Here is a 23,502-nt window from a genome sequence, read left to right as displayed (position 1 = left end):
AAATGTAAAATTCACTCTATTTAGATTGTTAGTATTTTTACACATTAACAATTGTAGATAGTTAAAAATAAAATTCACAAGTTCATTTTATATATTATTATTAGTTCTAATTGTCAAGTTCTCTACACATGACAATCTAAAATACCGTGCATTTGCACGGGCTCTATACTAATATTTTATAAATTTAATTCAGATTTTATAAATTCAATACAATTTAGATTAGATTGAGAGGTCATTTAGTTTACTAGGAAGAAAATAAATTGGAATGAGAAACTTAGAAATATGAGGTTCAAATTCTAAACGTTTCAAAACATATTGGGTTTTTATTAGGAAAATAAACAAGAAAAAATGAAGGTGTTGTTTGGCCTAGTTTATGTGAAATAACTTTTACTTTCTAAAATGAGTTTTTTCATAAACTACTTTTTGAAAAAGTTGTGGTTGTTTGGCCTAACTTTTGTAAAAGTAGTTTCTTAACAAATTGATGTGTTTGGCCTACTACTGCTTTTTAGTTTTTTTTTTTTTTTTTTAATCCTAAGAGTTTTTTGAGAGAAGTAGAAGCAGAAACATCAATTTGGTGCTTCTGTTTCTAGTAGATTTTTATTAACTTCTGACTTTTCAAAAATAGTTTTTTATCTCCCTAAATTATAATATTTGGCCCAGCTTCTACTTTTACAATTAAAAAAGTACTTAAAAAAAGCTTGGCCAAACACCCCGAAGTTTAAATCAAAATGGGAATGAAATTAAAATCTCCACTCCTCTTCATTCCAACCCTCTTAAGCAAACACTCACTCAATTTAGCTTAGATCATTTCAAAAGAACCAGCCTAACAGATAACTCATAACTCTACAATCTACATCGATAATTCCACGGATCTAAACTTGTACGAAAATGGCGACACCTGAAGCTCGCAACATTCAGAAATACGGCGCCTCCTGGGTTCCACACTCCGGCGCCGCCGACAAAACTCCCGGCGACACTGACGCCTTTATACCGACGGAGAATACGCGGCCCTCGCCGGCGGCGGCGGTGGCGGCGAAGGCAACAGCGGCATTCCCAACGCACTTCTCCTTTCTAAATTTGATCACTCCGCTAATTCTCTCTCTGCGCAACCTGTAACCTTCTCTTTCTCTCTCAATCCTAATTATTTTACAATCAATCAATTCAATCATCCTTTTAATTATTTCAATTTCGTAATTTCGTTTAGATGAATGTAATTTGATCTTTTAAGGTGTTTGATTGTTTACGTTGCTGTTGTTTCGTGGCGGAGCCAGAATTTGATTTTAGGGGATAAAGTATAAGGATTAGATCGAATATTACTATTTTAGCGGGGTGAACTATTAATGCAATAGAACAAGTAGTAAAAAAAGTCTGATAGTAATTTGTTCTTCAAGGTGCCAGAATTTGAAGTTAGGGGGATTAAATGTAGAGAGTAGATTGAATATTACTCCCTCTGTCCTGGTCATTTATTGTTCTTTTCTATTTTTGGGTGTCTCAGTCAATTGTTATCCTTTCTATTTTAGGAATGCATTTAATGAATAATTTGGTCATTCCCACTTAATTTGATCCACATGTCATTTAGTAATTTACTCTCTCCTCTTTGCTTGGTCTTTGTGCCAAATCCAAAGGACAACAAATGACCGGGACGGAGGGAGTAATATTTTAGGGGGGTGGACTAGTAATGCAATAGAGTAACCCAAGGGGAAAAAGTTCGAATTTTGAAGTGATCGATGAGAGGGCGACTGATGCTGCTAGCTCTCCTAGCTTTGCGATTGGCGACATTTAGTTTATGGAAGTGGATGTGTGGGTTAATCCTTTTTAGGTAGTGCAACATGGAATATAGTAACCTAGTAACAAAAAAAAAAAAGTCAGAATTTTTGCGTTGTTAGATTAGAGGGAAATTGTCGATGCTAGCTCCCCTTGCTTTGCGGTTGGTTATATCTAATTTGTAGAAAATGAGTGGATTTTGATTGATGATGTGTATTAATTCTTTTTTCAGATAGTGCCACATGGAAAATAGTAACGTAGTAATAAAAATCAGAATTTTTGTGTTGCTGGATTAGTGGACGACTGTTGCTGCTAGCTCCCCTTACTTTGCAATTGGCAACATTGAATTTATGGAAATTGAGTGGATTCTGATAGGATGATTCGTGTGATATTTTTTCAGGTAGTTCCACCACAAGGAACTGGTGCTGATTTGCCATACAGGATGGCAGTTCATGCTCGCGGTGACGGTCTTATTGCTTCCTTTCTGAAGAGTTGCCGGTACTTTCTTTGTTTTTTCTAAAGTTGAACTTACTTGAGTTTAATCGGGGTGCTAGTTATTCTGTGTTTGCCCTGTGAGTACATGAAGATTATTAAGATAGATCAAGTAGAATGCAGTGCCTGCTCGTATAGTTTGATTGCTACCTGATTGTGGTTTAATATTACCGCTCTGTTCGCGAATCATTTAGCGTGTACAGCCAATTAAAGTATAGTACTCGATTTTGATTAAAAGAAACCATTGATTTTGAGTCTAATTACTTAACCATAATGGAGCATCTAGTCTTATGGCGGGATTTGATACGTGATTGCAGTCTTTTGTGTGACAGTGTGAATAAAAGAGTGTATTCAAATCTTTGATTTATCTGATTGCAAGCTACTGATTCATAGGTGGTTTGATTGGGAGAATGTTGAAAATGGTGAGCTAGGCTAAATCAATTGGAGGGTGTAGGACAATAGTTGTCTTTTGCTTTCAGTGAAGATGGTTCTTTGCTTGCTGTTGGCCGTGAGGTATATTTGATTCCTTACGTCTGCCTTCTTTATTAGAGCCCTGACTATATAAGTCCGCAATTTTAAAACCATCTTAAACTACTCCGTAGTCCGTACTAATCAACAACCCTAATACGAATCCTATTCCTATTCAAATTACTGCCTCTCAAATTTGTTTACCCCCCCAAAAAAAAAACTTTTTATATTTCCCACTAAACAAATACTCAATTTTACCCTAATTAAGCCAATACTTATTTTTGCCCTAATAAAGGTAATTCATCCAACACCCCTATCATGGTCGTCTTCAGTTCTCAATCTTAAGTTGGACGGACGCTCTCTCCACTCTCTCTTCTTAATTGAACCCTAATTTTAATCAAATAGTTTTTGTTTCAATTCGATTTGATTTGATATTAATTTGTTTTTGTTTGATGGGTTTTTATTATGGTAGCGTAAAGTTGTCAACTTTGTAATATATGAGCGATTTCGCCGTTTTAATTTACAATGTTGTGCTGTTATGTGATTCTGATCTTTTTAAATTAATTAATATTGTTAATCACTATATTGTTGTTAATTTTGATTTGATTTCACTTAATTTGTTTTTTTATTTAAGGTGTTTTGATTGTTGTGAATAAAAGTTTTCAACTTCGTAATTATATGATCGATTTCGCCGTATTTTTACAACGTGCCATCTTTATTTGATTTTGATCTTGTTACCGTTTATTCAAATCGTTGAATTAGGGTTTCACTTATTACTGTATTACTATTAATTAATATTTGTTGGTTCAATTCTACTTTTACTTAATTTGTTTTTATTTGATGGGTTTTTATTATAATAGCATGTGGTTGTCAACTTTTTAACTGTAAAATCTATTTCGCCAGGTTATGGTCCACTCAAATCGTTGAAATTACGGTTTCTCTAGGGTTTAGATTCAGGGGTTTAATTATTTTCTTGATTTTGCTATTGTTAAAATTTGAAATACCCACAATGTTGTACTTTAATGATGGAGCAATTATGTTTTGAGTGATGTTAATTAGTTTGTGATTTTCGCCCTTTAATTTCCGTTTGTTAATTTAGCCGCTTGTTGGTTATGTTGTTATTGCTCAAGTGTGTAATGTTGTTATTAGTTGTTTTGGTATATGTGTTAATAGTTTCGTCACTTTTTGTGCAGATTGAATTATTTCGGAGATGGCGACTGGAACTCTGGAGGTCAGTGTTGAGGCTATAGGACACGCTTTTGTTACTCAGTTTTACCAGATATTGCACACTACGCCAGAGCATGCCTACCAATTTTTTAAAGATTCTAGTACAATGAGCCGTCCTGATCCCACCGGCTATTTGATGACTGTTACAACCATACAAGTAAGCTCCCTAATTTGGATAATCTTAAGGTTTGATTGTATTTATGTTTTAGCTAGTGATTTGCGGTAATGTAATTTTGATTGCCTCTTGATCTGTTTATGTGGAATACTGGGTTATGGAATCATTTCTTGCTTTTGCCATCATGACACTTGGAAGTATATAATAGAATACGTACTCTATAGTCTTTACGAGTGTGTCTTGTATTGGATGTGACTTATTCTAAACAAATTAGACAATCCTGGTAAAACACATGATAACTTGTATGCCTAGTCATGCTTGTGGACGCTGCAGCATTGTTGCTTTGAATCCCAATGTATATATCGAGCCTTCAAGTAGCCTGAGATTATCTAATCGGGTTAGCAAGAAGATAAGTAAAAACCTACAGATAAAGGGGAGCCAGAAGGGGAAAATAAATGAACTAGACTGAGAAAAATGTGAAAGTTGCCTGTGCCGTCTGTGCGCGCCTGGTTTGTTCTTCATCTGTGTTTTAGTAAGGAATTTTTGTTTGTGCCATGTGTTGTTGATCGTATATATCACGGGGTAGCTTTATTACTTTATCAATCTGTGACTTCAAGTCGTTGAATAGTGTTTTTGTTTCGCAAATTAGAGATTTCATCAGATGTATGCTTATCTTCTAGAGAACTGATGTAAAAGTATTTTCAAGCTTTTGCAACTTATTTGGCTTCCTGCAGGGGATTAGGGATCTAATACTCTCATCAGATTGGGCAAATTGCAAAGCCGAGATACTTACAGCAGATGTCCAAGCCTCTTATATGAATGGGATAACTATCTTGGTGACCGGTTGTTTAACCGGACTAGACAATGTTCGAAAGAAGTTCACTGAATCCTTCTTTTTAGCTCCTCAAGATAATGGTTTCTTCGTGTATAATGATGTATTCAATTTTATTACCGAAGATCAGGGGCACATCCAGGAAGATGTATTCAATTTTATTACCGAAGATCAGGGGCACATCCAGGAAGATGTATTCAATTTTATTACCGAAGATCAGGGGCACATCCAGGAATCAATTCTACGGAGGGCTAGTAATTTTTGGTTAGGCATAAAAAGAAAATTATTTTGAGATGAGATTTAAAGATGCTTGAAATTGATAATTATACTCAGTTTAAACCATATTAATTTATATATGCTTCATTTTTGTGATATTTGAGTCAACAATTTTTTAAATTATGATTTTGACACTTTATCGACATTATACTATCTAAGTACTTATGTGCGAATTAAGTTTATATATAACAAATGAGAGTAAATAATCTTTTTCTCTTGGAAAATTGGTCGGGTTCCAGCTCATATAGCCTATGGGCTGGATCCGCCCATGATCATTTTGATCTAGCTTTTCGAAGCTGATGGAACCATTATACTCCTATTGCAGTAATTTTAGGTTGCGACACTACATTGGGATTTTACGCTGCTGCATTTATGTCACAATGATTGAGACAAAGCGATTCGGTGATTTAACACGGAGACCGATATTTTATACCTTGATTCGGACTTCTACCGTCTTAGTATTTGATCTAAGCAAAGGATATGTTTCGACCGATTTTATTCTATATCTAGAAAATATTGACTTTTAATTTACCAGGGAAAAAGCTGAATGACATTGTTTACTCTATCACAATGACGAAGTAAATTAACAAAAAAGTAACATTTTATTACTCCATATTGTAGCCGAGTATCAAGTGTAATAGAGCTAATGTAACCAAGCAGCAATATTACAGCAGTATTTTTTTGACCAAAAAAAAATAAAATATTACAGCAGTATTTTTTAAAAGAGAAAATAACAAACATTGAGAAGTGAGATGCTAATCAATCAATGATAAATATAAGAAAAACGAGAGAACGTTAACCCATAGTACTGAATCTCGATTCCACTCCCTCACATCACATCTAAAATGTAAAAATTATTAAAATGGATACATATGAAACCAATAAGAAGGTTGTATCAAGATTCGGTAACACCCGGACATTCTACAATTAGTAGAACATGGGTGCATAAGAGTTGTCAACTTGATATGGAAAACAAAACCCTTCAATTTTGGCTTCAATAGGCTTGAGATTAAGATGTTCCGAAACTTCAACGCCATTGTTATCCATGCTTAAAATTGATGATGAAGAGTTACTCTCTTCCAAAAACATAGCATGAGTGGCTACATTGTTCTTAAGATCTTCGAGTGAGGCACTCAACAATTCTAGTTCATGTAAACCGAGTTCATCGATAGGTGCCTCCCACCACCATTGGCTCGATTTTCTCATATTGTCAAACATTTCTCCCCTGTTCTTCTCGATCTCAAGAAGATCGGTTATCCTAGTCAATTGCGAGTTAAGTTCGCATAGAGTAGAATTTTGGGGAACACTCTCGGGTTTGGTAGGATTTTTACAGGATAATTGAGAGGATGATGTGGTACGAGTAAGGAAACGATCAACTAAGGATTCGACATCAGGGTATCCAAAAGAGAAGAGTTTTTGGCCCGGGGAGAAGATTATTATGAAGGCTTCTACTCCACAGAGAGTGCATATTTCACTAGCCTTCTTAAAAAGCCCTACTCGACATTTCGAGAAGGTTACTTGAAGATGGTTTGAATTCTTAATTTTCGCCATTTTAATCTTTTGGCGACCTCTTGATTCCTTTTTTGCCAATATTGCCATGATCAAAATGTTAATTTGTTGTAGTGAATTTTTCGGTGATGTAATGAGACAACTCATATACGGGTATTTATACTCGGTTAAGCTTAATCCATAATTACAATACCAATTATTGTAGATTTAGGAGTTTAGAAAATCTTATTTAGTTAATATTTTCTAATTATGGAGTCTAATTAAGTTTTTACTGCCACTTAATTATCATCTAATGCACACACTAAGAGACTGTCTAGCTATTATCAGGTAAGTAAAGGCGTAAAGCATAGAAGAGCATCATACATTTAGACAAAAGTAAACAATTGACTTTGTGTCAATTAATATAAGAAGTGAATTATGTTAGTAATTGCATATTTACTTCAATATTACTTTGGATTCTTGTTCTCTCTTTATGTGTGCTTTAATTAATTAATTGTACATTTTTACTCACTCACGGAGGGTACTACTGGACTGTTATTGTTTGCATTTTCTTCATTTAATTGAATAACACAAATAATCATGTGAGGAAATTGACTTTCATTCCTTCTCATTGATAATTTCCTTGATGATAGTTTAGACTTTAGAGACGATTTACCAATACAAAAAACATTTATTCTTCTGTAATCTCGTCTTACATCATAGTTGTGTAAAACGTTTCTTATTAAATACAAACAATGATCCACTTTAATAAAAAGTTAACCACGTAATATGTACCACGTAATATGTTGTTGGTTTATAGGTGAATCGCTAATTGATAGATGAACCAACCCAACCAAAACCTTAAGGTGATGGTTGAGGCCCAACTATTATAAATATTCCTATTACGCCCTCTCACTCAAATGTCCGTTGGGCTTGAAGAGTGGTTAGTTGTGCACCGGCTCCCCCGTACCGTGTGCTGGGTTTCCACTTCGAGTTTTTGAGGGGTTTTGAGGTTGCCAGGATTTGAACCCGTGACTTTCGGTCACACTGGCTCTGATACCATGATAGATGAACCAACTCAACCAAAAGCTTAAGGTGATGGTGCAAAAAGATGAAATTTAGCCAAGTATAGGTGCAAGGCTCCGGTAAACCGGAGTGAAAAACTTGACATTTACTTAGTTGGGAATGAAATGCCTTTGGGGTATGGGTTTCTCTGAGTCGGATTTCTTCAACATGCAAATTAATGCTGCAGCAACTGACATTAAGGCTTGTAATATGAATAGGGAGAATGTTGTTGGGAGCTGTAGGACTTCTTTGGACATCTCTAGGGAGTACATAGAGAGATTAAGAAATTGCTACCCTTTTACCTTGATGGAAATGGTATTGCTTGTAATCCGGTTAAAATAAAGGTGGATGCTTGTTGGCTTAATAATTTTGAGGCTTCTGCGTAATGGATCGTCTACAATTATAATGGTAGTATCGTCTTTCTGGGGGGGATCGTCTACACAACATAAAATCTACAAACATAGATGAAAACATGATTGTTACATTCTACTCCCGTAAAAACAAGGTTACGTCCTCGTAATCAAACTTTTATCTGAATAACTAAAATCAATCATACCACCCAAAGAAAAACAATGCAAAAACCACGTTAAGAACCAGTTTTCGTGTAACACCGTCTTACACTCTTACATACTCCGTACTAAATTTTCTGAACAAAAGGTAGAGCAACAAAAAAGGTACGCGTACAAAAGGCATATTCCCCACCAATTTATACTTCAAATTGCGTTAACAATTTAAGACTTGAACGTGAAATGTAGGGTTGCCATATCATATTCGTTGCTTATAAACGTTTACACAAGCAATCACGTTTACACAAGCAATCTGTTGCACAACATGTTTGCATATTTCATGCAATCAAATACGAGTATTATAAATTACAGGGGCGACGCCACTAAGGTCTTCGGTGTCGCAGCCGCTATACCAAAGGCGAAAAATTTGGTTAGAATTTTGTGATTTGCTACACCAAAATTTACTACTTTCGCACTAATTATCTATACATTTTACCTTGAGTATATATTTTGCTACACCGAAATCAAAATTCTGGACTCGTCACTGATTATAGGGAGTACGATTATTATGTAGATGTGCTAACTTAGTCGATAAAGTTAAAAAGAACAATACTTATAAGCTGAGTTCAAATCCCATCAGCAATATTGTCCTTGTGGCTATCTTCTCATAACCAAAAAAAATATTATGCAATTGTTATATATTTATATTATTTTGTAAATTGGTTAAGTGTATACTTTAGGATTATCTTTCTAATAAAACCAAATGACATGTTTCTACATCATGGAGTAGTAATCATCGATTTATTATATATACTACTTTTAGTTAGAGCCCACAAACCTAATCTTGGCGTATAGTATACTAACCAATCAACCATTTTCCTTACCTTTGCAACCAACACTCTTAATAATCACACTTAAAAACAAAGTGCACACCAAAGCAAAAACACACAAAAAAAAACAAAAACAAAAAAAGTTGAAAGATGGTCACATATCCAATAAAGACTGTGGTGGTTTTGGTACAAGAGAATAGGTCCTTTGATCATATGCTAGGATGGATGAAGGAACTCAACCCGGAGATTGACGGTGTCACTAGGGACCCACCGTTGTCGAACCCCTTGAACACATCTGATCCTAACTCGGCTCGAGTTAACTTTGGGGATGGTTCTGTGTTTGTTGACCCTGACCCTGGTCACTCTATTCAAGATATTTATGAACAGGTAAATGCTTAGTTCATTCTTTAAATGTCAACTAGTTTAGCTGTAAATGATAGTTACAAAAATAATTGTTATTATAGCATGATTAGAAAGATCGTCACAATGGTAAGTTTCAATGCAGACTTTACATTTTACCTTTGCAAATCATTTTTTTGAGCGAAAACAATTTATTTCTACTCTTTCGAATGGTGAAGCCAATTTAGTATTAGCTTGATGAGACCTAACTAATACATTTTTCTATTAATTTATTTAATTCTTAGTTTCTAAATAAAAAATAAAAACTTTATAAATGAGACAACTAATTTTCTATTGGTTATATTTTGCTTGTGGGTCCATTTAAGCAAGTAGCTTCATGGTGCTACTAGCTTGAAATTATTTGAGCAAAGTTAATCTAGATGTACAACTCCAATGGTTAAGCTACTAGTTTACAATTTCTAAAAATTACAAGCAAGTTTTTTTTCCAAACCATTGGAGATGCTCTTATTGATCAAGTGGTGTTACGTTTTTCCAAGTTGCAACCCATGACACCAGATTACGAAATACTTTTCTAGTGTATAGAAAAATAGTGTAATTTGATCAAATTATCGTAAAAAAAAAACAAAACTTTTACACTATAAAAAAATAAACAAATGAATGAAATATCTCAGAATGAAATAGATAAACAAATGACTGAGACGGAAAAAGGGTCACATTATAATTTTGTTTGATCCTAATAAATGAGCAGATATTTGGGGAGCCATTTAGCCAAGAATCAGCACAAAGGAAGCCACCTCCAACAATGCAAGGATTTGTCCAAAATGCAAACCGGATAAAAGCCGGCATGGCAGACACAGTGATGAACGGGTTCAAGCCGGATCTCGTACCTGTCTACAAGGAACTATGGTAAAGAAAAAGACTAGGTCGCTAATATACTAGAATTAACTACCAAATTAACAATTTATAAGCCTAACTAAACTTTACTAACTTCAAGCAATAGGGTAGTAAATTGGCAAGTTAGGGTCGAACCCAAGGGAAGAACTTTTAAACTAAAGACTTGAGTTTTAACTATAAAGCAACTAATTAGGACTTTATGGACTAATCACAATACTAACTACAATAAGGACCTACTAATTATATTTATCAACAAACAATGCTTATGAACAATGGTTAACATGTAGTATGACATAAATAGAGAAAGGGGTTTTGAAGTAGAATAAGGGAAAATAAAGATGCAATTCTTATCATAGAAGCAAAACAACAAACACTAGATGTGCAACAATCAAATATGGGAAAGACTTGGTGTAATTCTCTCTTAGTAATCCAACAATGACAAAGCTTGACTCTTTTCTCTCTATTGTTATCTATCCAATACTATCATCCCAAGAAATTGACACACACAATTAAACCATATATGTGAGTCCTTCAATTCCAACCACAACTCATTAAACCATGAATAAGGACTAGAATTGAGCATGAAGCTTTTGCCAAGAGATGTAAGCTAGAATCAAATCCTACTAGATTAAACCATACTAGCAAGAAAAGACATGTAATTTCCTACTTGAAATATGCATCCTTTAAACCAAATCAACATATAACAAGTTTGCTCCAAACAATTCTAGATAAATTAAACCATTTCTCTAGAATTTGCAATAGATGGGTAAATAAGATGCAAGAGTGATCAATTCAAACATTCATCTACTCAACATAAGAATTTAAGAACAAAGGAAAGAACAATAGATAAATTGAGAGAGTTTTAAGAGTCTTACAACATCAAAGTTGGATACTTTGATTAAATTACACCAAGTAAAGGGAGATTAGCCTTCCATCTTCTTAGTAAAACCCAAGAATTGAAGAAAGATTAACATCCAAACTAAAAGATTACAAATTCCTTAATAAAAATCCAAGCTTTCTTAACACACAAGCCTTTTTGAATTACTCCTAAAACAAGATGATTTTTAGGTCTCCAAAATGTGAACTATTTATAAGGTCACATACGAATCTAGGGTAATACGGGATTTGGGCTTAAATTTAAGCCAACGGGCTTAATAAAAGTCACGAGCACAAAGACAACTGGCAGATCTGCACGATGAGTGAGTGGCAGATCGCCACTTCAGCAGATTGCCGTCTGGGGGCGATCGCCATGGCAGATCTAACTGCGATGGTGGCGATCTGCAAAAACCGCCTGAACGAATTTATTTCTTCACTTCCTCAACACGAGTTCTTCACTACTTAGCCTTCATGCTTCCTAGCGAGGGATGTCGGCTCCAGAATCGGTTCATGTGAGGTCGTCTCCGCATGATTGCTTGTCTACTAGTGTGGCTAGAGGTTCACTCTTTGGATTCCGGGCTCCATCCTCATACGCAGCTCCACACGTGAATCAAAACGCATTAGTTATGACAATCATCGGGACGGGAAGATTAACTCTTGATTCCGACAAAAGACCCTTAATTAAAAGCATACTTGGCCTAAAAAGGCCCTAGTGACTCGACACTTCTTGACTCTATCAAACTCCCCCACACTTGGACTTTTGCTCGTCCCGAGTAAAACTCAAGAAAGCATTCGGCAAGTCCACAAGCGGGTGTAGGGGAGAATGACCACTCTTCCCTCACCTCTTCCTCCTTATATCTCCCTCTTGAACTACCACCAATTAAAGAGAAAATCTAGACTCAAAGGTGACACAAACTCTTCTCTCACTCGTCCTCCTTATATCATCCCTCGCACAAGACACGACATGACCCCAACTCCGACTCATTACTCAACTCCACCCTTCTTATATCGCCAACAAGAGATGGCCACTCTCACCTTATCCCAAGGTGTAAGCAAAGTGGCCTAAGCAACTCCTAAAACATCCTAATTCACCACTTATATCACCCCCTTATTACTCCAAGCTAGGTATGATCATGCTACTTGGTTGGCCACACTCCGAAATAAATCAACAACCAAAGTAGCCAAAGCAAAAATCCACCGATTTGGGACAAGTTTTGTGACTCAAAAAGAAATTAAATCCTATTCTAGCCTCCTTCCAAGACCCTCCTTATCACTCCCTTCTTATCCCTCCATCTTTTTGGTGTTACAATTTTCAATTTTTCAATTTTTTTTTGGTGAAAATCCCTCATTTTGCCTAAGGTGCCCTTTCGGGTTTTCACCTTAGCTTTTCCTTTCCCCTCATGGTGGCTCGCAACTCATTTCTTCATTTTACCCGGAATGCCCTTTCGGGTTTTCATCCCGTCCTCGGCCACCTTCCCAATCTTGCCTAGGCGCCCACCCTTGTGGGTTCTCACCTAGCCGGGATTTTCGGTTTTTTTTTTTTTTTTTTTTTTTTTTTTTTTTTTTTTTTTTTTTTTTTTTTTTTATGCATTAACCAACAAGAAATTTACATATAATACAATCCAAATTCCTCCCCCACACTTACATTCCACATTGTCCTCAATGTGGAGGAGTCACACACTTCTTCTTCAATGAGAACCCGAGGCACCCCCTTGATCATCGGTGCCTTGGTTCTTCCACCTTCTTTCTCTTCTTTCTCTTTCTCTTATTGCCCGGGCATATTGTTGGTCCACATCTTCTTGGGTGATAGAGGGTGGGATGGTGGGGTGGAGAGACATGCCAAATAGACCACTAACTATCCCAAGTGTGTCTTCTTGGGTCCTTGCATCATAGTATGAATCTTCGACATACTCTTGATATCTTTCATTTTGGACCCCAAATTGTTGGTCCATTTGGCCTCTCCACTCATTTTGCTCCTTCCACATGTTGGCATTGGCCGTCATTGTTTGGTCAAGTTGTTGTTGCCAAACACGGTTAGCCTCTTGGTTAGCAATCATTTCCCTCATCAAAGCCGTTTGATTTGTTGCGGCCTCCTCTATCAACTTCCCCCTATCATCAACCACACTTCTCCATTGGTCAAGATTCTCCAACCTTGGTGTTTGTTGCTTTCACTCTTTTCTTTGTCATTCCTCAAGGGAGTCTTCTCCTCTTCCCCACTAGCTCTAGAGGGTGTCTCTTTCTCTTTCTCAACCACTAGCTCTTCTTCAACTTGTTCCTCAATGTCAATGACTCTCTCATGTGACTTGGCTTTCCTCTTCTTCTTCGGGGGGGATTCTAGGGTTCTCCCCTTTCTCAAAGTCATGGAGCTTGCATTTTCCTTTGGTGGAAATGTTGTAGATGGAATTGAGTTAGAGTTCCTTTGATTGTTCTTGGCCATTTCTTGTGCAAGTTGGCCAAGTTGGATTTCAAGGTTCTTCACCCTAGCATCACTTGAAATTTTATCCGCATCCATTTTGTCAAACCTCTTGGTATTTTCGGCTTGCCCTTTCATGATCATCTTAAACATCTCATTTGTAGACAAATCTTCATTTCCTTGGGAGGAAGAGCCCCCTCCTTGTTGGAAGTTCTTGTGGTTACCTTGGAAATTCCCTTGTTGTCCTTGGTTTCCAAATTGGAAGGATCCTCCCTTGGCTTGTTGATGATTGTTGTTTCTTTGGTAATTGGAGTTTTGTCCTTGAGAGTTGGAGTTCTTCAAGTGGTTGAATTGACCATTTTGGAAGCTCTTGGAGGTATCTCCTCCCCAACTAAGGTTTGGATTGTCCCTTGACCCAATGTTGTAAGTATTGCCACTCGGATCATACTTATAATACCCTCCCCCATTGGGGTTCCTAGAGTTGTATTGACCGTGCATCATGGCACTCACATTCTCCTTGCTTATTCCTTGCTCTTCCATGATGGGACAAGTTTCCATTGGGTGTGGCCCTTGACAAAAATTGCATTCCACATTAGATCCTTGTGCTCCTCCTTGATTGTTCCCCACTAGTTGAGCAACCATTTTTGTGAGATCATCCACGGTTTTCTCAAGCTTGTGGGAGGAAGGAGAAGGTGTCTCAATGGAGTTAATATTCTTTGACACTCGGCTTCTTCCATAGTTCCTTGTGCTAGCGGCCAACTTTTCTATGATCTCATTTGCCTCCGCCACGGAATAATTGTCAACTCCACCACCCGTAGCGGAATTAACCATGATTTGGTATTGTACGGTAAGACCATCACAAAAGTTGACCAAAAGGTCATCACCACTAAGGCCATGGTAAGGACATTGAGCAACTAATTTCTTGAACCTCTCCCAATACTCATATAAGCTCTCACTTGCATCTTGCTCCGGAGAAGTGATGGCTTTCTTTGCATGGTTATGTCTTGAGTCGGGGTAGTATTTCTCAAGAAAAGCCGCCTTCATGTCCTTCCAAGTACGGATTGTACCCGGTTGAAGGTAAAACAACCAATCTTTTGCCGCATCTTGAAGGGAAAATGGGAAAGCTCTCAACTTAAATTGATCTTCCGTGACACCATTTGGAATTGCACCCTCACACATCATATGGAATTCGGAAAGATGGCGATTTGGGTCATCCCCCGCATGTCCATGAAACTTTGGGAGGTTGTGAATGAAATAGCCCTTCAATTCAAAGTTGGCATTAGCCCCCATGGGTGGGTAGGCAATGCAAAGAGGTTGAGTGTCATAATTCCTTGCCCGGAGCTCCCTAATAGTTCTAGTATCATTCGCCATTTGTGGGTATTCCACTTCAATTGGTTCTACTTCAATTGGTTCTTCTTCAAGAGGGGTTTCTAAAGGTGGTTCTTCTACTCTTTGTTCTCTTGGTGGTCTTTGGTACCAAGGGTTAGTGAATAGCCAAGAATATGCTCCAAAAGCGTCTTCTTCCACGGGGGTTGATTCACCGTGTGGTGGGGAGCTAAACATAAACCTTCGCACTAAGCAAACAAGTTAAAACTTCCTATTACTTCTAACAACAAGAGGAGTAATAAAACAACTAAACATAAATTCACAAACTCAAGTTCTAGCTATGTTGCCCTTCCCAAGAACGGCGCCAAAATTTGGTAAAGAAAAAGACTAGGTCGCTAATATACTAGAATTAACTACCAAATTAACAATTTATAAGCCTAACTAAACTTTACTAACTTCAAGCAATAGGGTAGTAAATTGGCAAGTTAGGGTCGAACCCAAGGGAAGAACTTTTAAACTAAAGACTTGAGTTTTAACTATAAAGCAACTAATTAGGACTTTATGGACTAATCACAATACTAACTACAATAAGGACCTACTAATTATATTTATCAACAAACAATGCTTATGAACAATGGTTAACATGTAGTATGACATAAATAGAGAAAGGGGTTTTGAAGTAGAATAAGGGAAAATAAAGATGCAATTCTTATCATAGAAGCAAAACAACAAACACTAGATGTGCAACAATCAAATATGGGAAAGACTTGGTGTAATTCTCTCTTAGTAATCCAACAATGACAAAGCTTGACTCTTTTCTCTCTATTGTTATCTATCCAATACTATCATCCCAAGAAATTGACACACACAATTAAACCATATATGTGAGTCCTTCAATTCCAACCACAACTCATTAAACCATGAATAAGGACTAGAATTGAGCATGAAGCTTTTGCCAAGAGATGTAAGCTAGAATCAAATCCTACTAGATTAAACCATACTAGCAAGAAAAGACATGTAATTTCCTACTTGAAATATGCATCCTTTAAACCAAATCAACATATAACAAGTTTGCTCCAAACAATTCTAGATAAATTAAACCATTTCTCTAGAATTTGCAATAGATGGGTAAATAAGATGCAAGAGTGATCAATTCAAACATTCATCTACTCAACATAAGAATTTAAGAACAAAGGAAAGAACAATAGATAAATTGAGAGAGTTTTAAGAGTCTTACAACATCAAAGTTGGATACTTTGATTAAATTACACCAAGTAAAGGGAGATTAGCCTTCCATCTTCTTAGTAAAACCCAAGAATTGAAGAAAGATTAACATCCAAACTAAAAGATTACAAATTCCTTAATAAAAATCCAAGCTTTCTTAACACACAAGCCTTTTTGAATTACTCCTAAAACAAGATGATTTTTAGGTCTCCAAAATGTGAACTATTTATAAGGCTGCACACGAATCTAGGGTAATACGGGATTTGGGCTTAAATTTAAGCCAACGGGCTTAATAAAAGTCACGAGCACAAAGACAACGGGCAATCACGGATGAGTGGCAGATCGCCACGGCAGATTGCCGTCTGGAGGGCAGACTGCCATGGCAGATCGTCATGATGGTGCGATCTGCAAAAACCGCCGGCAATTTATTTCTTCACTTCCTCAACACGAGTTCTTCACTACTTAGCCTTCATGCTTCCTAGCGAGGGATGTCGGCTCAGAATCGGTTCATGTGAGGTCGTCTCCGCATGATTGCTTGTCTACTAGTGTGGCTAGAGGTTCACTCTTTGGATTCCGGGCTCCATCCTCATACGCAGCTCCACACGTGAATCAAAACGCATTAGTTATGACAATCATCGGGACGGGAAGATTAACTCTTGATTCCGACAAAAGACCCTTAATTAAAAGCATACTTGGCCTAAAAAGGCCCTAGTGACTCGACACTTCTTGACTCTATCAAACTAGTAACCCAATTTGCAGTTTGTGACCGGTGGTTCGCTTCGATACCTACATCAACCCAACCCAATAGGCAATATGTGCACTCTGCCACTTCTCATGGCTTAAGTAGCAATGATTCTGATAAACTTAAGGCTGGAATGCCTCAGAAAACTATCTTTGATTCTTTACATGAAGAAGGCCATAGCTTCGGTATTTATTATCAGTTGCCTCCTGCCACCCTGTACTACAGGTAATTATCGTATAACAACAACAACATTACCTCAATGTCTAGTCCTCGATACTTTTTTTTCGCCTAAAGGGAGCCACAAGGATAATTTTGATGCTAACGGGATTTGAGCCCAGGTCATGAGCAGGCCTGGTCCTGAATATCTCGGGGCCCTAGGCAAAATTGTAAAATGGATTCGTGACTCTTAAAAAAGTTCTCTTTAAGTAATTTACATATCAGTATCTAATACAATTCGATAAACGAAACAACACAAAATCTCCTACCAATTGGTAAGATAAATAATCACTACGCTACTTTCCTTATTTTGATAATTATATGTAATAAAATTTATTTAATAAAGGCCTTGACCTATAACCGATTTAGCGGACTCCTAATTCCATCCTTATGGGCCCTTTCTAGACTTGAGCCCTTGTCATTTACCCCCCCTAAATACCCCGTATGGCCGGCCCTGGTCATGAACACCACCTCTCATGTCTTTACTAACTAAGTTAGTTGACATCTGCTAAGTCATCGATACTTTAAAATAACAAACTAAATGCTCAACTAAAACAGGATTATCTTCTGGCTGCAGGAACCTTAGAAAACTGAAATATGCAACAAAATTTCACCCATTTGATACATCATTCAAGCTCCACTGCAAACTAGGGATGCTACCAAATTACGTGGTGATCGAACAAAGATACTTAGACCTCAAACTATTACCAGGGAACGACGATCATCCATCCCACGACGTTTCAACAGGGCAAAGTTTCGTTAAGGAAGTTTATGAAGCATTGAGATCAAGTCCACAGTGGAATGAAATGTTGTTTATTATCGTATATGACGAACATGGTGGTTTCTTTGATCATGTTCCTACACCTGTTGAAGGTGTTCCTAGTCCTGATGACATTGTTGGTCCTCCTCCTTTTGATTTTAAGTTTGATCGTCTTGGTGTTCGTGTTCCTGCCATGTTCATATCTCCTTGGATTGAACCTGGAACTGGTAATCCTATACATTTGCTGTACTTTGTGACTTTGTCATGAATACATTTTTTCAACATTTTTTTTTTTGATGACGAGGGGGGTTGAATCCCCCCAGACCCATGCATTCCCGCACCACCACATGGACCATATAAGCTACTCCCTTCGGGGGCTGTAGTGGCCAAGTGATCATCGCCCCAGCTGGTAGTCGAACCCGGGACCTCTCAACTCTTGCACTTCCGCAAGTTTCAAGGTTTAACCCGGCTACCACTGGACTAACACAACTTTTTTTTTTAATCTAAACTTTATCCTACTGAATAATTATGATGGCGATTGCAGTGCTGCATAGGCCTTTAGGACCGGAACCAACATCGCAGTACGAGCACTCTTCAATCCCAGCAACTGTAAAGAAGTTGTTCAATTTAAAGAACTTCCTTACAAAGCGAGATGCTTGGGCTGGCACGTTTGATGTTGTCTTAAATAGAAGCTCTCCGAGAACTGACTGCCCAGGTATGTCTTTATCTGGCTTGCATGATTATAGCGATTGTTAGGAGATTGGTCTGGTTACTCTCATTAAGCGGGACAGTTTAACATTATAATATTACCCGTTCGTCCCTGCTGAAATTTTGCATCCCCGCTGACTTTAAATCCTGACTCAGCCACTGCATACAACTGCAAGTTTCACAATATAAAAGCGCAAACAGGCCAATGATCTTAACTATATCCGAAATCCCAAAATGGTTGAGACTGCACAACTGTCTACTGCAGTGAAATTGCAGGAACCAGTGAGACTGAGAGACTTCGACGCAATTGAAGACAGGAAGTTGTCAGAATTCCAAGGGGAAATGGTACAATTAGCAGCCTGCCTAAGAGGAGACCATGATAAAGACATTTATCCAGACATGCTTGTTGAGGGAATGAATGTTGCTCAAGCTGCAGAGTACTGCAATGAGTCCTTTAACATTTTCTTACAAGAATGTGAGAAAGCTAATAATCTTGGTGCTGATCAAGACGACGTCGTAACAGTAACTGCTAAAAGCATTGAATGTTCTGATGATCAACAAGAAATCTCTAAAAATGACTTGGTTCACAAATCATTCTTTCAAAAGCTATTTTCTTGCTTGGTTTAATAAAACCAATTTGTTACTCCAATTCGATTGTAATCATTTAATTATTTTCAGACTTGTTACTGTTATTCATACATTAGACTTACTCCAAAACTTCATTTCAATTCTGAATTATATGTATGTTTTTGGGTTCAATAGATACATCATACATACATACAGATATAGATTTTTCTTGCAAGCAACCACTAAAGAAATACTCCATGTAAGCTTATTTCGAGTATTAACCCGATTGAAAACAAAAAAAAACATCAGAGCCTTAATCCCAAAATGATTTGGGGTCGGCTGACATGAATCATCCTTTAGAACTGTGCATGGGTGAACGCACGGCTCAAAATGCGAACAAAATAGAAAAAGAAAAAGGAAAAAACGAAAGGAAGAGTGAAACATAATACAAAAGTCAAGGTAAACTTATAGGTTTTAAAATCGAAGTCCGGATTTCTTTTATAAAAACTTGAAATTTAAATTGAGAATAAAGATTTGAAAAACGAAGTAAAATTTAAGGGTTCGGAATACCTTAAAATGAACCAAGTAAAAATATAGTATAAGAAAGTTGTTAATAAAAAGGTGTAAGAAAAAAAAAAGTATTTCTTGCGTCTCTCTCAAGTGTGTTGACTTTTTAGTACGTTTTCTAAATTTCTAATTACGTGCCTGCATACATTTTTCACTTACAGAGTTATCGATATTTCTTACGTGAACACCCTCGGCACAAATCATTGCACGTTTCGTAACACGTCAAGATCATTGCACGTGTCGTCCCAAGATCGGTTTTATACTATAACAACTAAAATTACCATAGCTATAACTTACTAGACCATGCAAAATTGACTCGAATGATCTGACCTGAATAAACCGACCTGACATCTGATCTCAAGATCTGAGTTTGATCCGAACCCGAATTGACCTGAGCCGATGTTTATTGTTACGATCTGTTCATAAATAACTTGATAATAGTTGACCCGAAAATGACCGAACCCAAATAACTGACCCGACCAGAACTCTTGCAAACCCGAAATTTACTGGACTCGAACTGACCCAGTTAACCGGTTTACCAGGTCTAACTACGACCATAAACGCGTAATTCACATAATAGTTGCAAAGTAAGGGTGATCGACCAGAAATGACAACCGTCTTCAAATTAGGACACGTAAATGACATTTGCGACATCGTTCAATCGTAACCATAGATTATCGGCAGCAATTTTGTAATTGCTCGAAAGTCGAAACCTATCAATATAACAAGCCAAGTCCCTCAAGAATGAGCATACTATAAAAGTGCTTGCATTACTAAGTCATTGCACCACGTTATGAAAATTATGCTATATTCGGAATATCCCCACATTTATACCAAGTTTTCTACAACTATCTCACTATAAACGTTACGTAAGTACGTTACGTTTTCTCTCCTAACAATATCTATATCATCCATAACATACAAACAAATAAAAGGCAAAGACATACTCAAAATAAACAGAATTGAAATAAAACCATGGGTGGTGCTAGTGAGAATAATAATGAGATCAGTAACAGTGGTATCAAAGCTGATGGGTCGAGTTCGAGTACATGGCCAATAAAGACGGTGGTAGTGTTAGTACAAGAGAATAGATCATTTGACCACATGCTTGGGTGGATGAAGGGGCTTAACCCTGACATTGATGGGGTTACGGGTCAGGAATCAAACCCATTGAATACTTCGGACCCAAATGCGAAACGGTTGAATTTTGGGGATGGTTCTGTGTATGTAGACCCGGACCCTGGTCACTCTATCCAGGACATTTACGAGCAGGTATTGTTTCGAGCATATTCTTTATTCTTTTAATTCTTAAGGAAGGTCGTTAAATGTTATGTAACGGCTGTATAATAGCATAAAAATGAGATGCATAAGCTATTATAGACCAACTGCGAGTTTCTTATACATATGTGAAGGTATTTGGTGAGCCATGGAGCAAAGAATCGGCACAAAAGAAGCTAGCCCCAACAATGCAAGGATTTGCCCAAAATGCAAACCGGAACAAGAATGGTATGGAGACTGCTGTGATGAACGGGTTCAAGCCGGATCTTGTACCCGTTTACAAGGAGCTAGTATCTGAATTTGCAGTGTGTGATAGGTGGTTTGCTTCAATGCCTGCTTCTACACAACCCAATAGAATGTTTGTGCATTCAGCAACATCTCATGGTTTAACAAGTAATGATACCAAGAAGCTCATTTCCGGAATGCCTCAAAAAACCGTATTTGATTCGTTGGATGAGGCCGGTCTCTCTTTCGGTATCTATTATCAGTACCCTCCTGCTACCCTCTTCTACAGGTACATTCCTTTCTTCGTTTAGGTCACGTTCTTTTCATCTGAAATACTAATGTTCTCGAAACAGTAAGGATCCTGTGTCCCATTTGGTGTCCCATTCTGTGTCTCACTATACATTCCATACATATTCTGACACATCAACTAATTATACTATATATTGCATATTTTATTCTTGCATCAAGTTATGTGTCAGAATATGTATGGAGTGGGATACAAAATGAGACACAAAAGTGGGACAGAGGATCCTTACTGTTCTCGAAACTGAACTCTTCATTGGAACATTGCAGGAACCTTAGGAAACTGAAGTACTTAACTCGTTTCCACGAATTTGGCCTAACATTCAAGAATCATTGCAAGGAAGGGAAGTTACCAAATTATGTGGTAATTGAGCAGAGATGGTTCGACTTACTGAACATCCCAGGGAACGACGATCATCCTTCCCATGATGTATCAGTAGGTCAAAAATTCATTAAGGAAGTCTATGAAGCATTAAGATCGAGTCCACAATGGAATGAAATGTTGTTTATAATCACTTATGATGAACATGGTGGCTTTTTCGACCATGTACCCACCCCTACTGACGGAGTTCCTAGCCCTGATGACATTGTTGGACCCGAACCCTACCTTTTCAAATTTGATCGGCTCGGTGTTAGGGTTCCGACTCTATTTATTTCTCCATGGATCGAACCTGGGACAGGTACTTCTTACTACCAGTGCAAGTTTTCTAGTTAGAATATTCGGTTTCAATATTCACGTCTTAAAATTGATTGTTTCGTGATTAATATAAATATTGCAGTGGTGCATAAAGCATCAGGACCGCAACCTACATCAGAATATGAGCATTCCTCGATCCCTGCAACTGTCAAGAAGATCTTCAACCTCAAAGACTTCTTGACGAAGCGTGACGCGTGGGCTGGAACTTTTGAGGGAGTTTTGAATAGGAAGACTCCAAGAACTGACTGCCCAAGTAATTTAAACACTACTGTCAAAAAATTTACTGTTTAGACTGGGAAGTTACAGCTGATTTACTTCTGTTATAATGCAGTTACTTTACCGGAGCCAGCTAAATTGCGAGAATCTTCACCACAGGAAGACAGGCATTTGTCTGATTTTCAGGCCGAGTTAGTGCAAATGGCTGCTTGTTTGAAAGGAGACTGTCATAAGAAGAGCTACCCGGAAAAGTTGGTGGAGAAAATGACAGTGAAAGAAGGAGCTGAGTATATGCAGGAAGCTTGGAAGATATTCTGTCATGAGGGTGAGAAAGCCACAAAGCAGGGATGCGATGGTGATACTGTCATAATCATGGAAGGTGGGCGTTCAAAGGGGACTCGGAGAACATTTGTGAACAAAGTTTTCGGTTGTTTAGCCTGTAATAACTAAGCTTTTCTCACTTGACCATTGGTTCTGGTTTCAACTTGACCATTGGTTCTGATATCCTTTCTGTTGTAAATTGTAATGTTATTGTTTGTTTCTATACTCGAAAGATTGAAGATGTTTTTTTACTGTACAAAAGGGTTTATACATTCTAGTATATTCATACCATGGAATAATATTTGATGAACATTATTTAATTTTTAGGTGAACAAAATTTAACATTGGAATTTGGGCAAAATTGTATTAAATCTCAGTTTCGGCCACGGCCTAGTCTCGCTAAATGTGGCCAATTAACACCTCAAAAAATGTGATTTGAGCGATTTCAGAACCTTTACAAAATGGTTGTATTTCTCGGTCGTAACCTTGATTCAATTCAATGTTGTACATGCATTAGCGTTTGAGGCAAATGGGTTATTTCCGCCGGATTTAGGTTGGTGATTACAACTAAGGACAATCAGGTTGCTTTTGCTCGTGACTATTAGAATTTTTGTTCAAATAGTCATTTCGGCTCAATTCAAATCCGGTCAGTTTTGTCATGTCTACATGGTTATTAGGTAACATCTAGTCATGACTTGTATACCATTATATGGAGTAACCTATTTACACGTTTTTGTTAAGACTAT

At 37.3% G+C, this 23,502-nt stretch overlaps 4 protein-coding genes across 6 annotated transcripts; 3 read left to right on the top strand and 1 right to left on the bottom strand.

The window, feature by feature from the left end:
• Positions 1–723: 723 nt before the first annotated feature.
• On the top strand, positions 724–5,270 carry LOC141596495 (nuclear transport factor 2-like). 3 transcript variants are annotated; one of them, XM_074416677.1, is made up of 5 exons: positions 724–1,112; positions 2,165–2,262; positions 2,650–3,019; positions 3,918–4,108; positions 4,801–5,270. In XM_074416677.1, the coding sequence occupies exons 4-5, from the start codon at positions 3,935–3,937 to the stop codon at positions 5,188–5,190; spliced, it is 564 nt and encodes a 187-aa protein (XP_074272778.1). In that variant the 5' UTR covers positions 724–1,112; positions 2,165–2,262; positions 2,650–3,019; positions 3,918–3,934; the 3' UTR covers positions 5,191–5,270. The 3 variants fall into 3 exon arrangements, with proteins under 3 accessions (XP_074272778.1, XP_074272779.1, XP_074272777.1); XM_074416676.1 differs by having other exon boundaries at positions 725–1,112; positions 2,650–2,769; XM_074416678.1 differs by lacking the exon at positions 2,650–3,019.
• A 490-nt stretch (positions 5,271–5,760) lies between these two features.
• Positions 5,761–6,775, bottom strand: LOC141594163 (agamous-like MADS-box protein AGL61). The gene has a single exon (XM_074414341.1). The coding sequence runs from the start codon at positions 6,771–6,773 to the stop codon at positions 6,102–6,104; it is 672 nt and encodes a 223-aa protein (XP_074270442.1). The 5' UTR covers positions 6,774–6,775; the 3' UTR covers positions 5,761–6,101.
• Positions 6,776–9,135: 2,360 nt separating this feature from the next.
• On the top strand, positions 9,136–19,305 carry LOC141596494 (non-specific phospholipase C3-like). The gene is made up of 5 exons (XM_074416675.1): positions 9,136–9,450; positions 10,172–10,329; positions 17,692–18,101; positions 18,419–18,589; positions 18,848–19,305. Exons 1-5 carry the CDS (start codon positions 9,214–9,216, stop codon positions 19,207–19,209), a joined length of 1,338 nt encoding a protein of 445 aa, XP_074272776.1. The 5' UTR covers positions 9,136–9,213; the 3' UTR covers positions 19,210–19,305.
• A 1,335-nt stretch (positions 19,306–20,640) lies between these two features.
• LOC141596493 (non-specific phospholipase C4-like) lies at positions 20,641–23,082 on the top strand. Its single transcript, XM_074416674.1, has 5 exons — positions 20,641–20,988; positions 21,129–21,508; positions 21,793–22,202; positions 22,302–22,472; positions 22,551–23,082. Exons 1-5 carry the CDS (start codon positions 20,692–20,694, stop codon positions 22,883–22,885), a joined length of 1,593 nt encoding a protein of 530 aa, XP_074272775.1. The 5' UTR covers positions 20,641–20,691; the 3' UTR covers positions 22,886–23,082.
• The last annotated feature ends 420 nt before the right edge of the window (positions 23,083–23,502 follow it).

Source organism: Silene latifolia, chromosome 8, assembly GCF_048544455.1.
Source record: "Silene latifolia isolate original U9 population chromosome 8, ASM4854445v1, whole genome shotgun sequence".
Classification (NCBI taxonomy): domain Eukaryota; kingdom Viridiplantae; phylum Streptophyta; class Magnoliopsida; order Caryophyllales; family Caryophyllaceae; genus Silene; species Silene latifolia.
The sequence above is the reverse complement of the archived record's forward strand: the minus strand, read 5'-3'. Positions and strand labels throughout refer to the sequence as shown.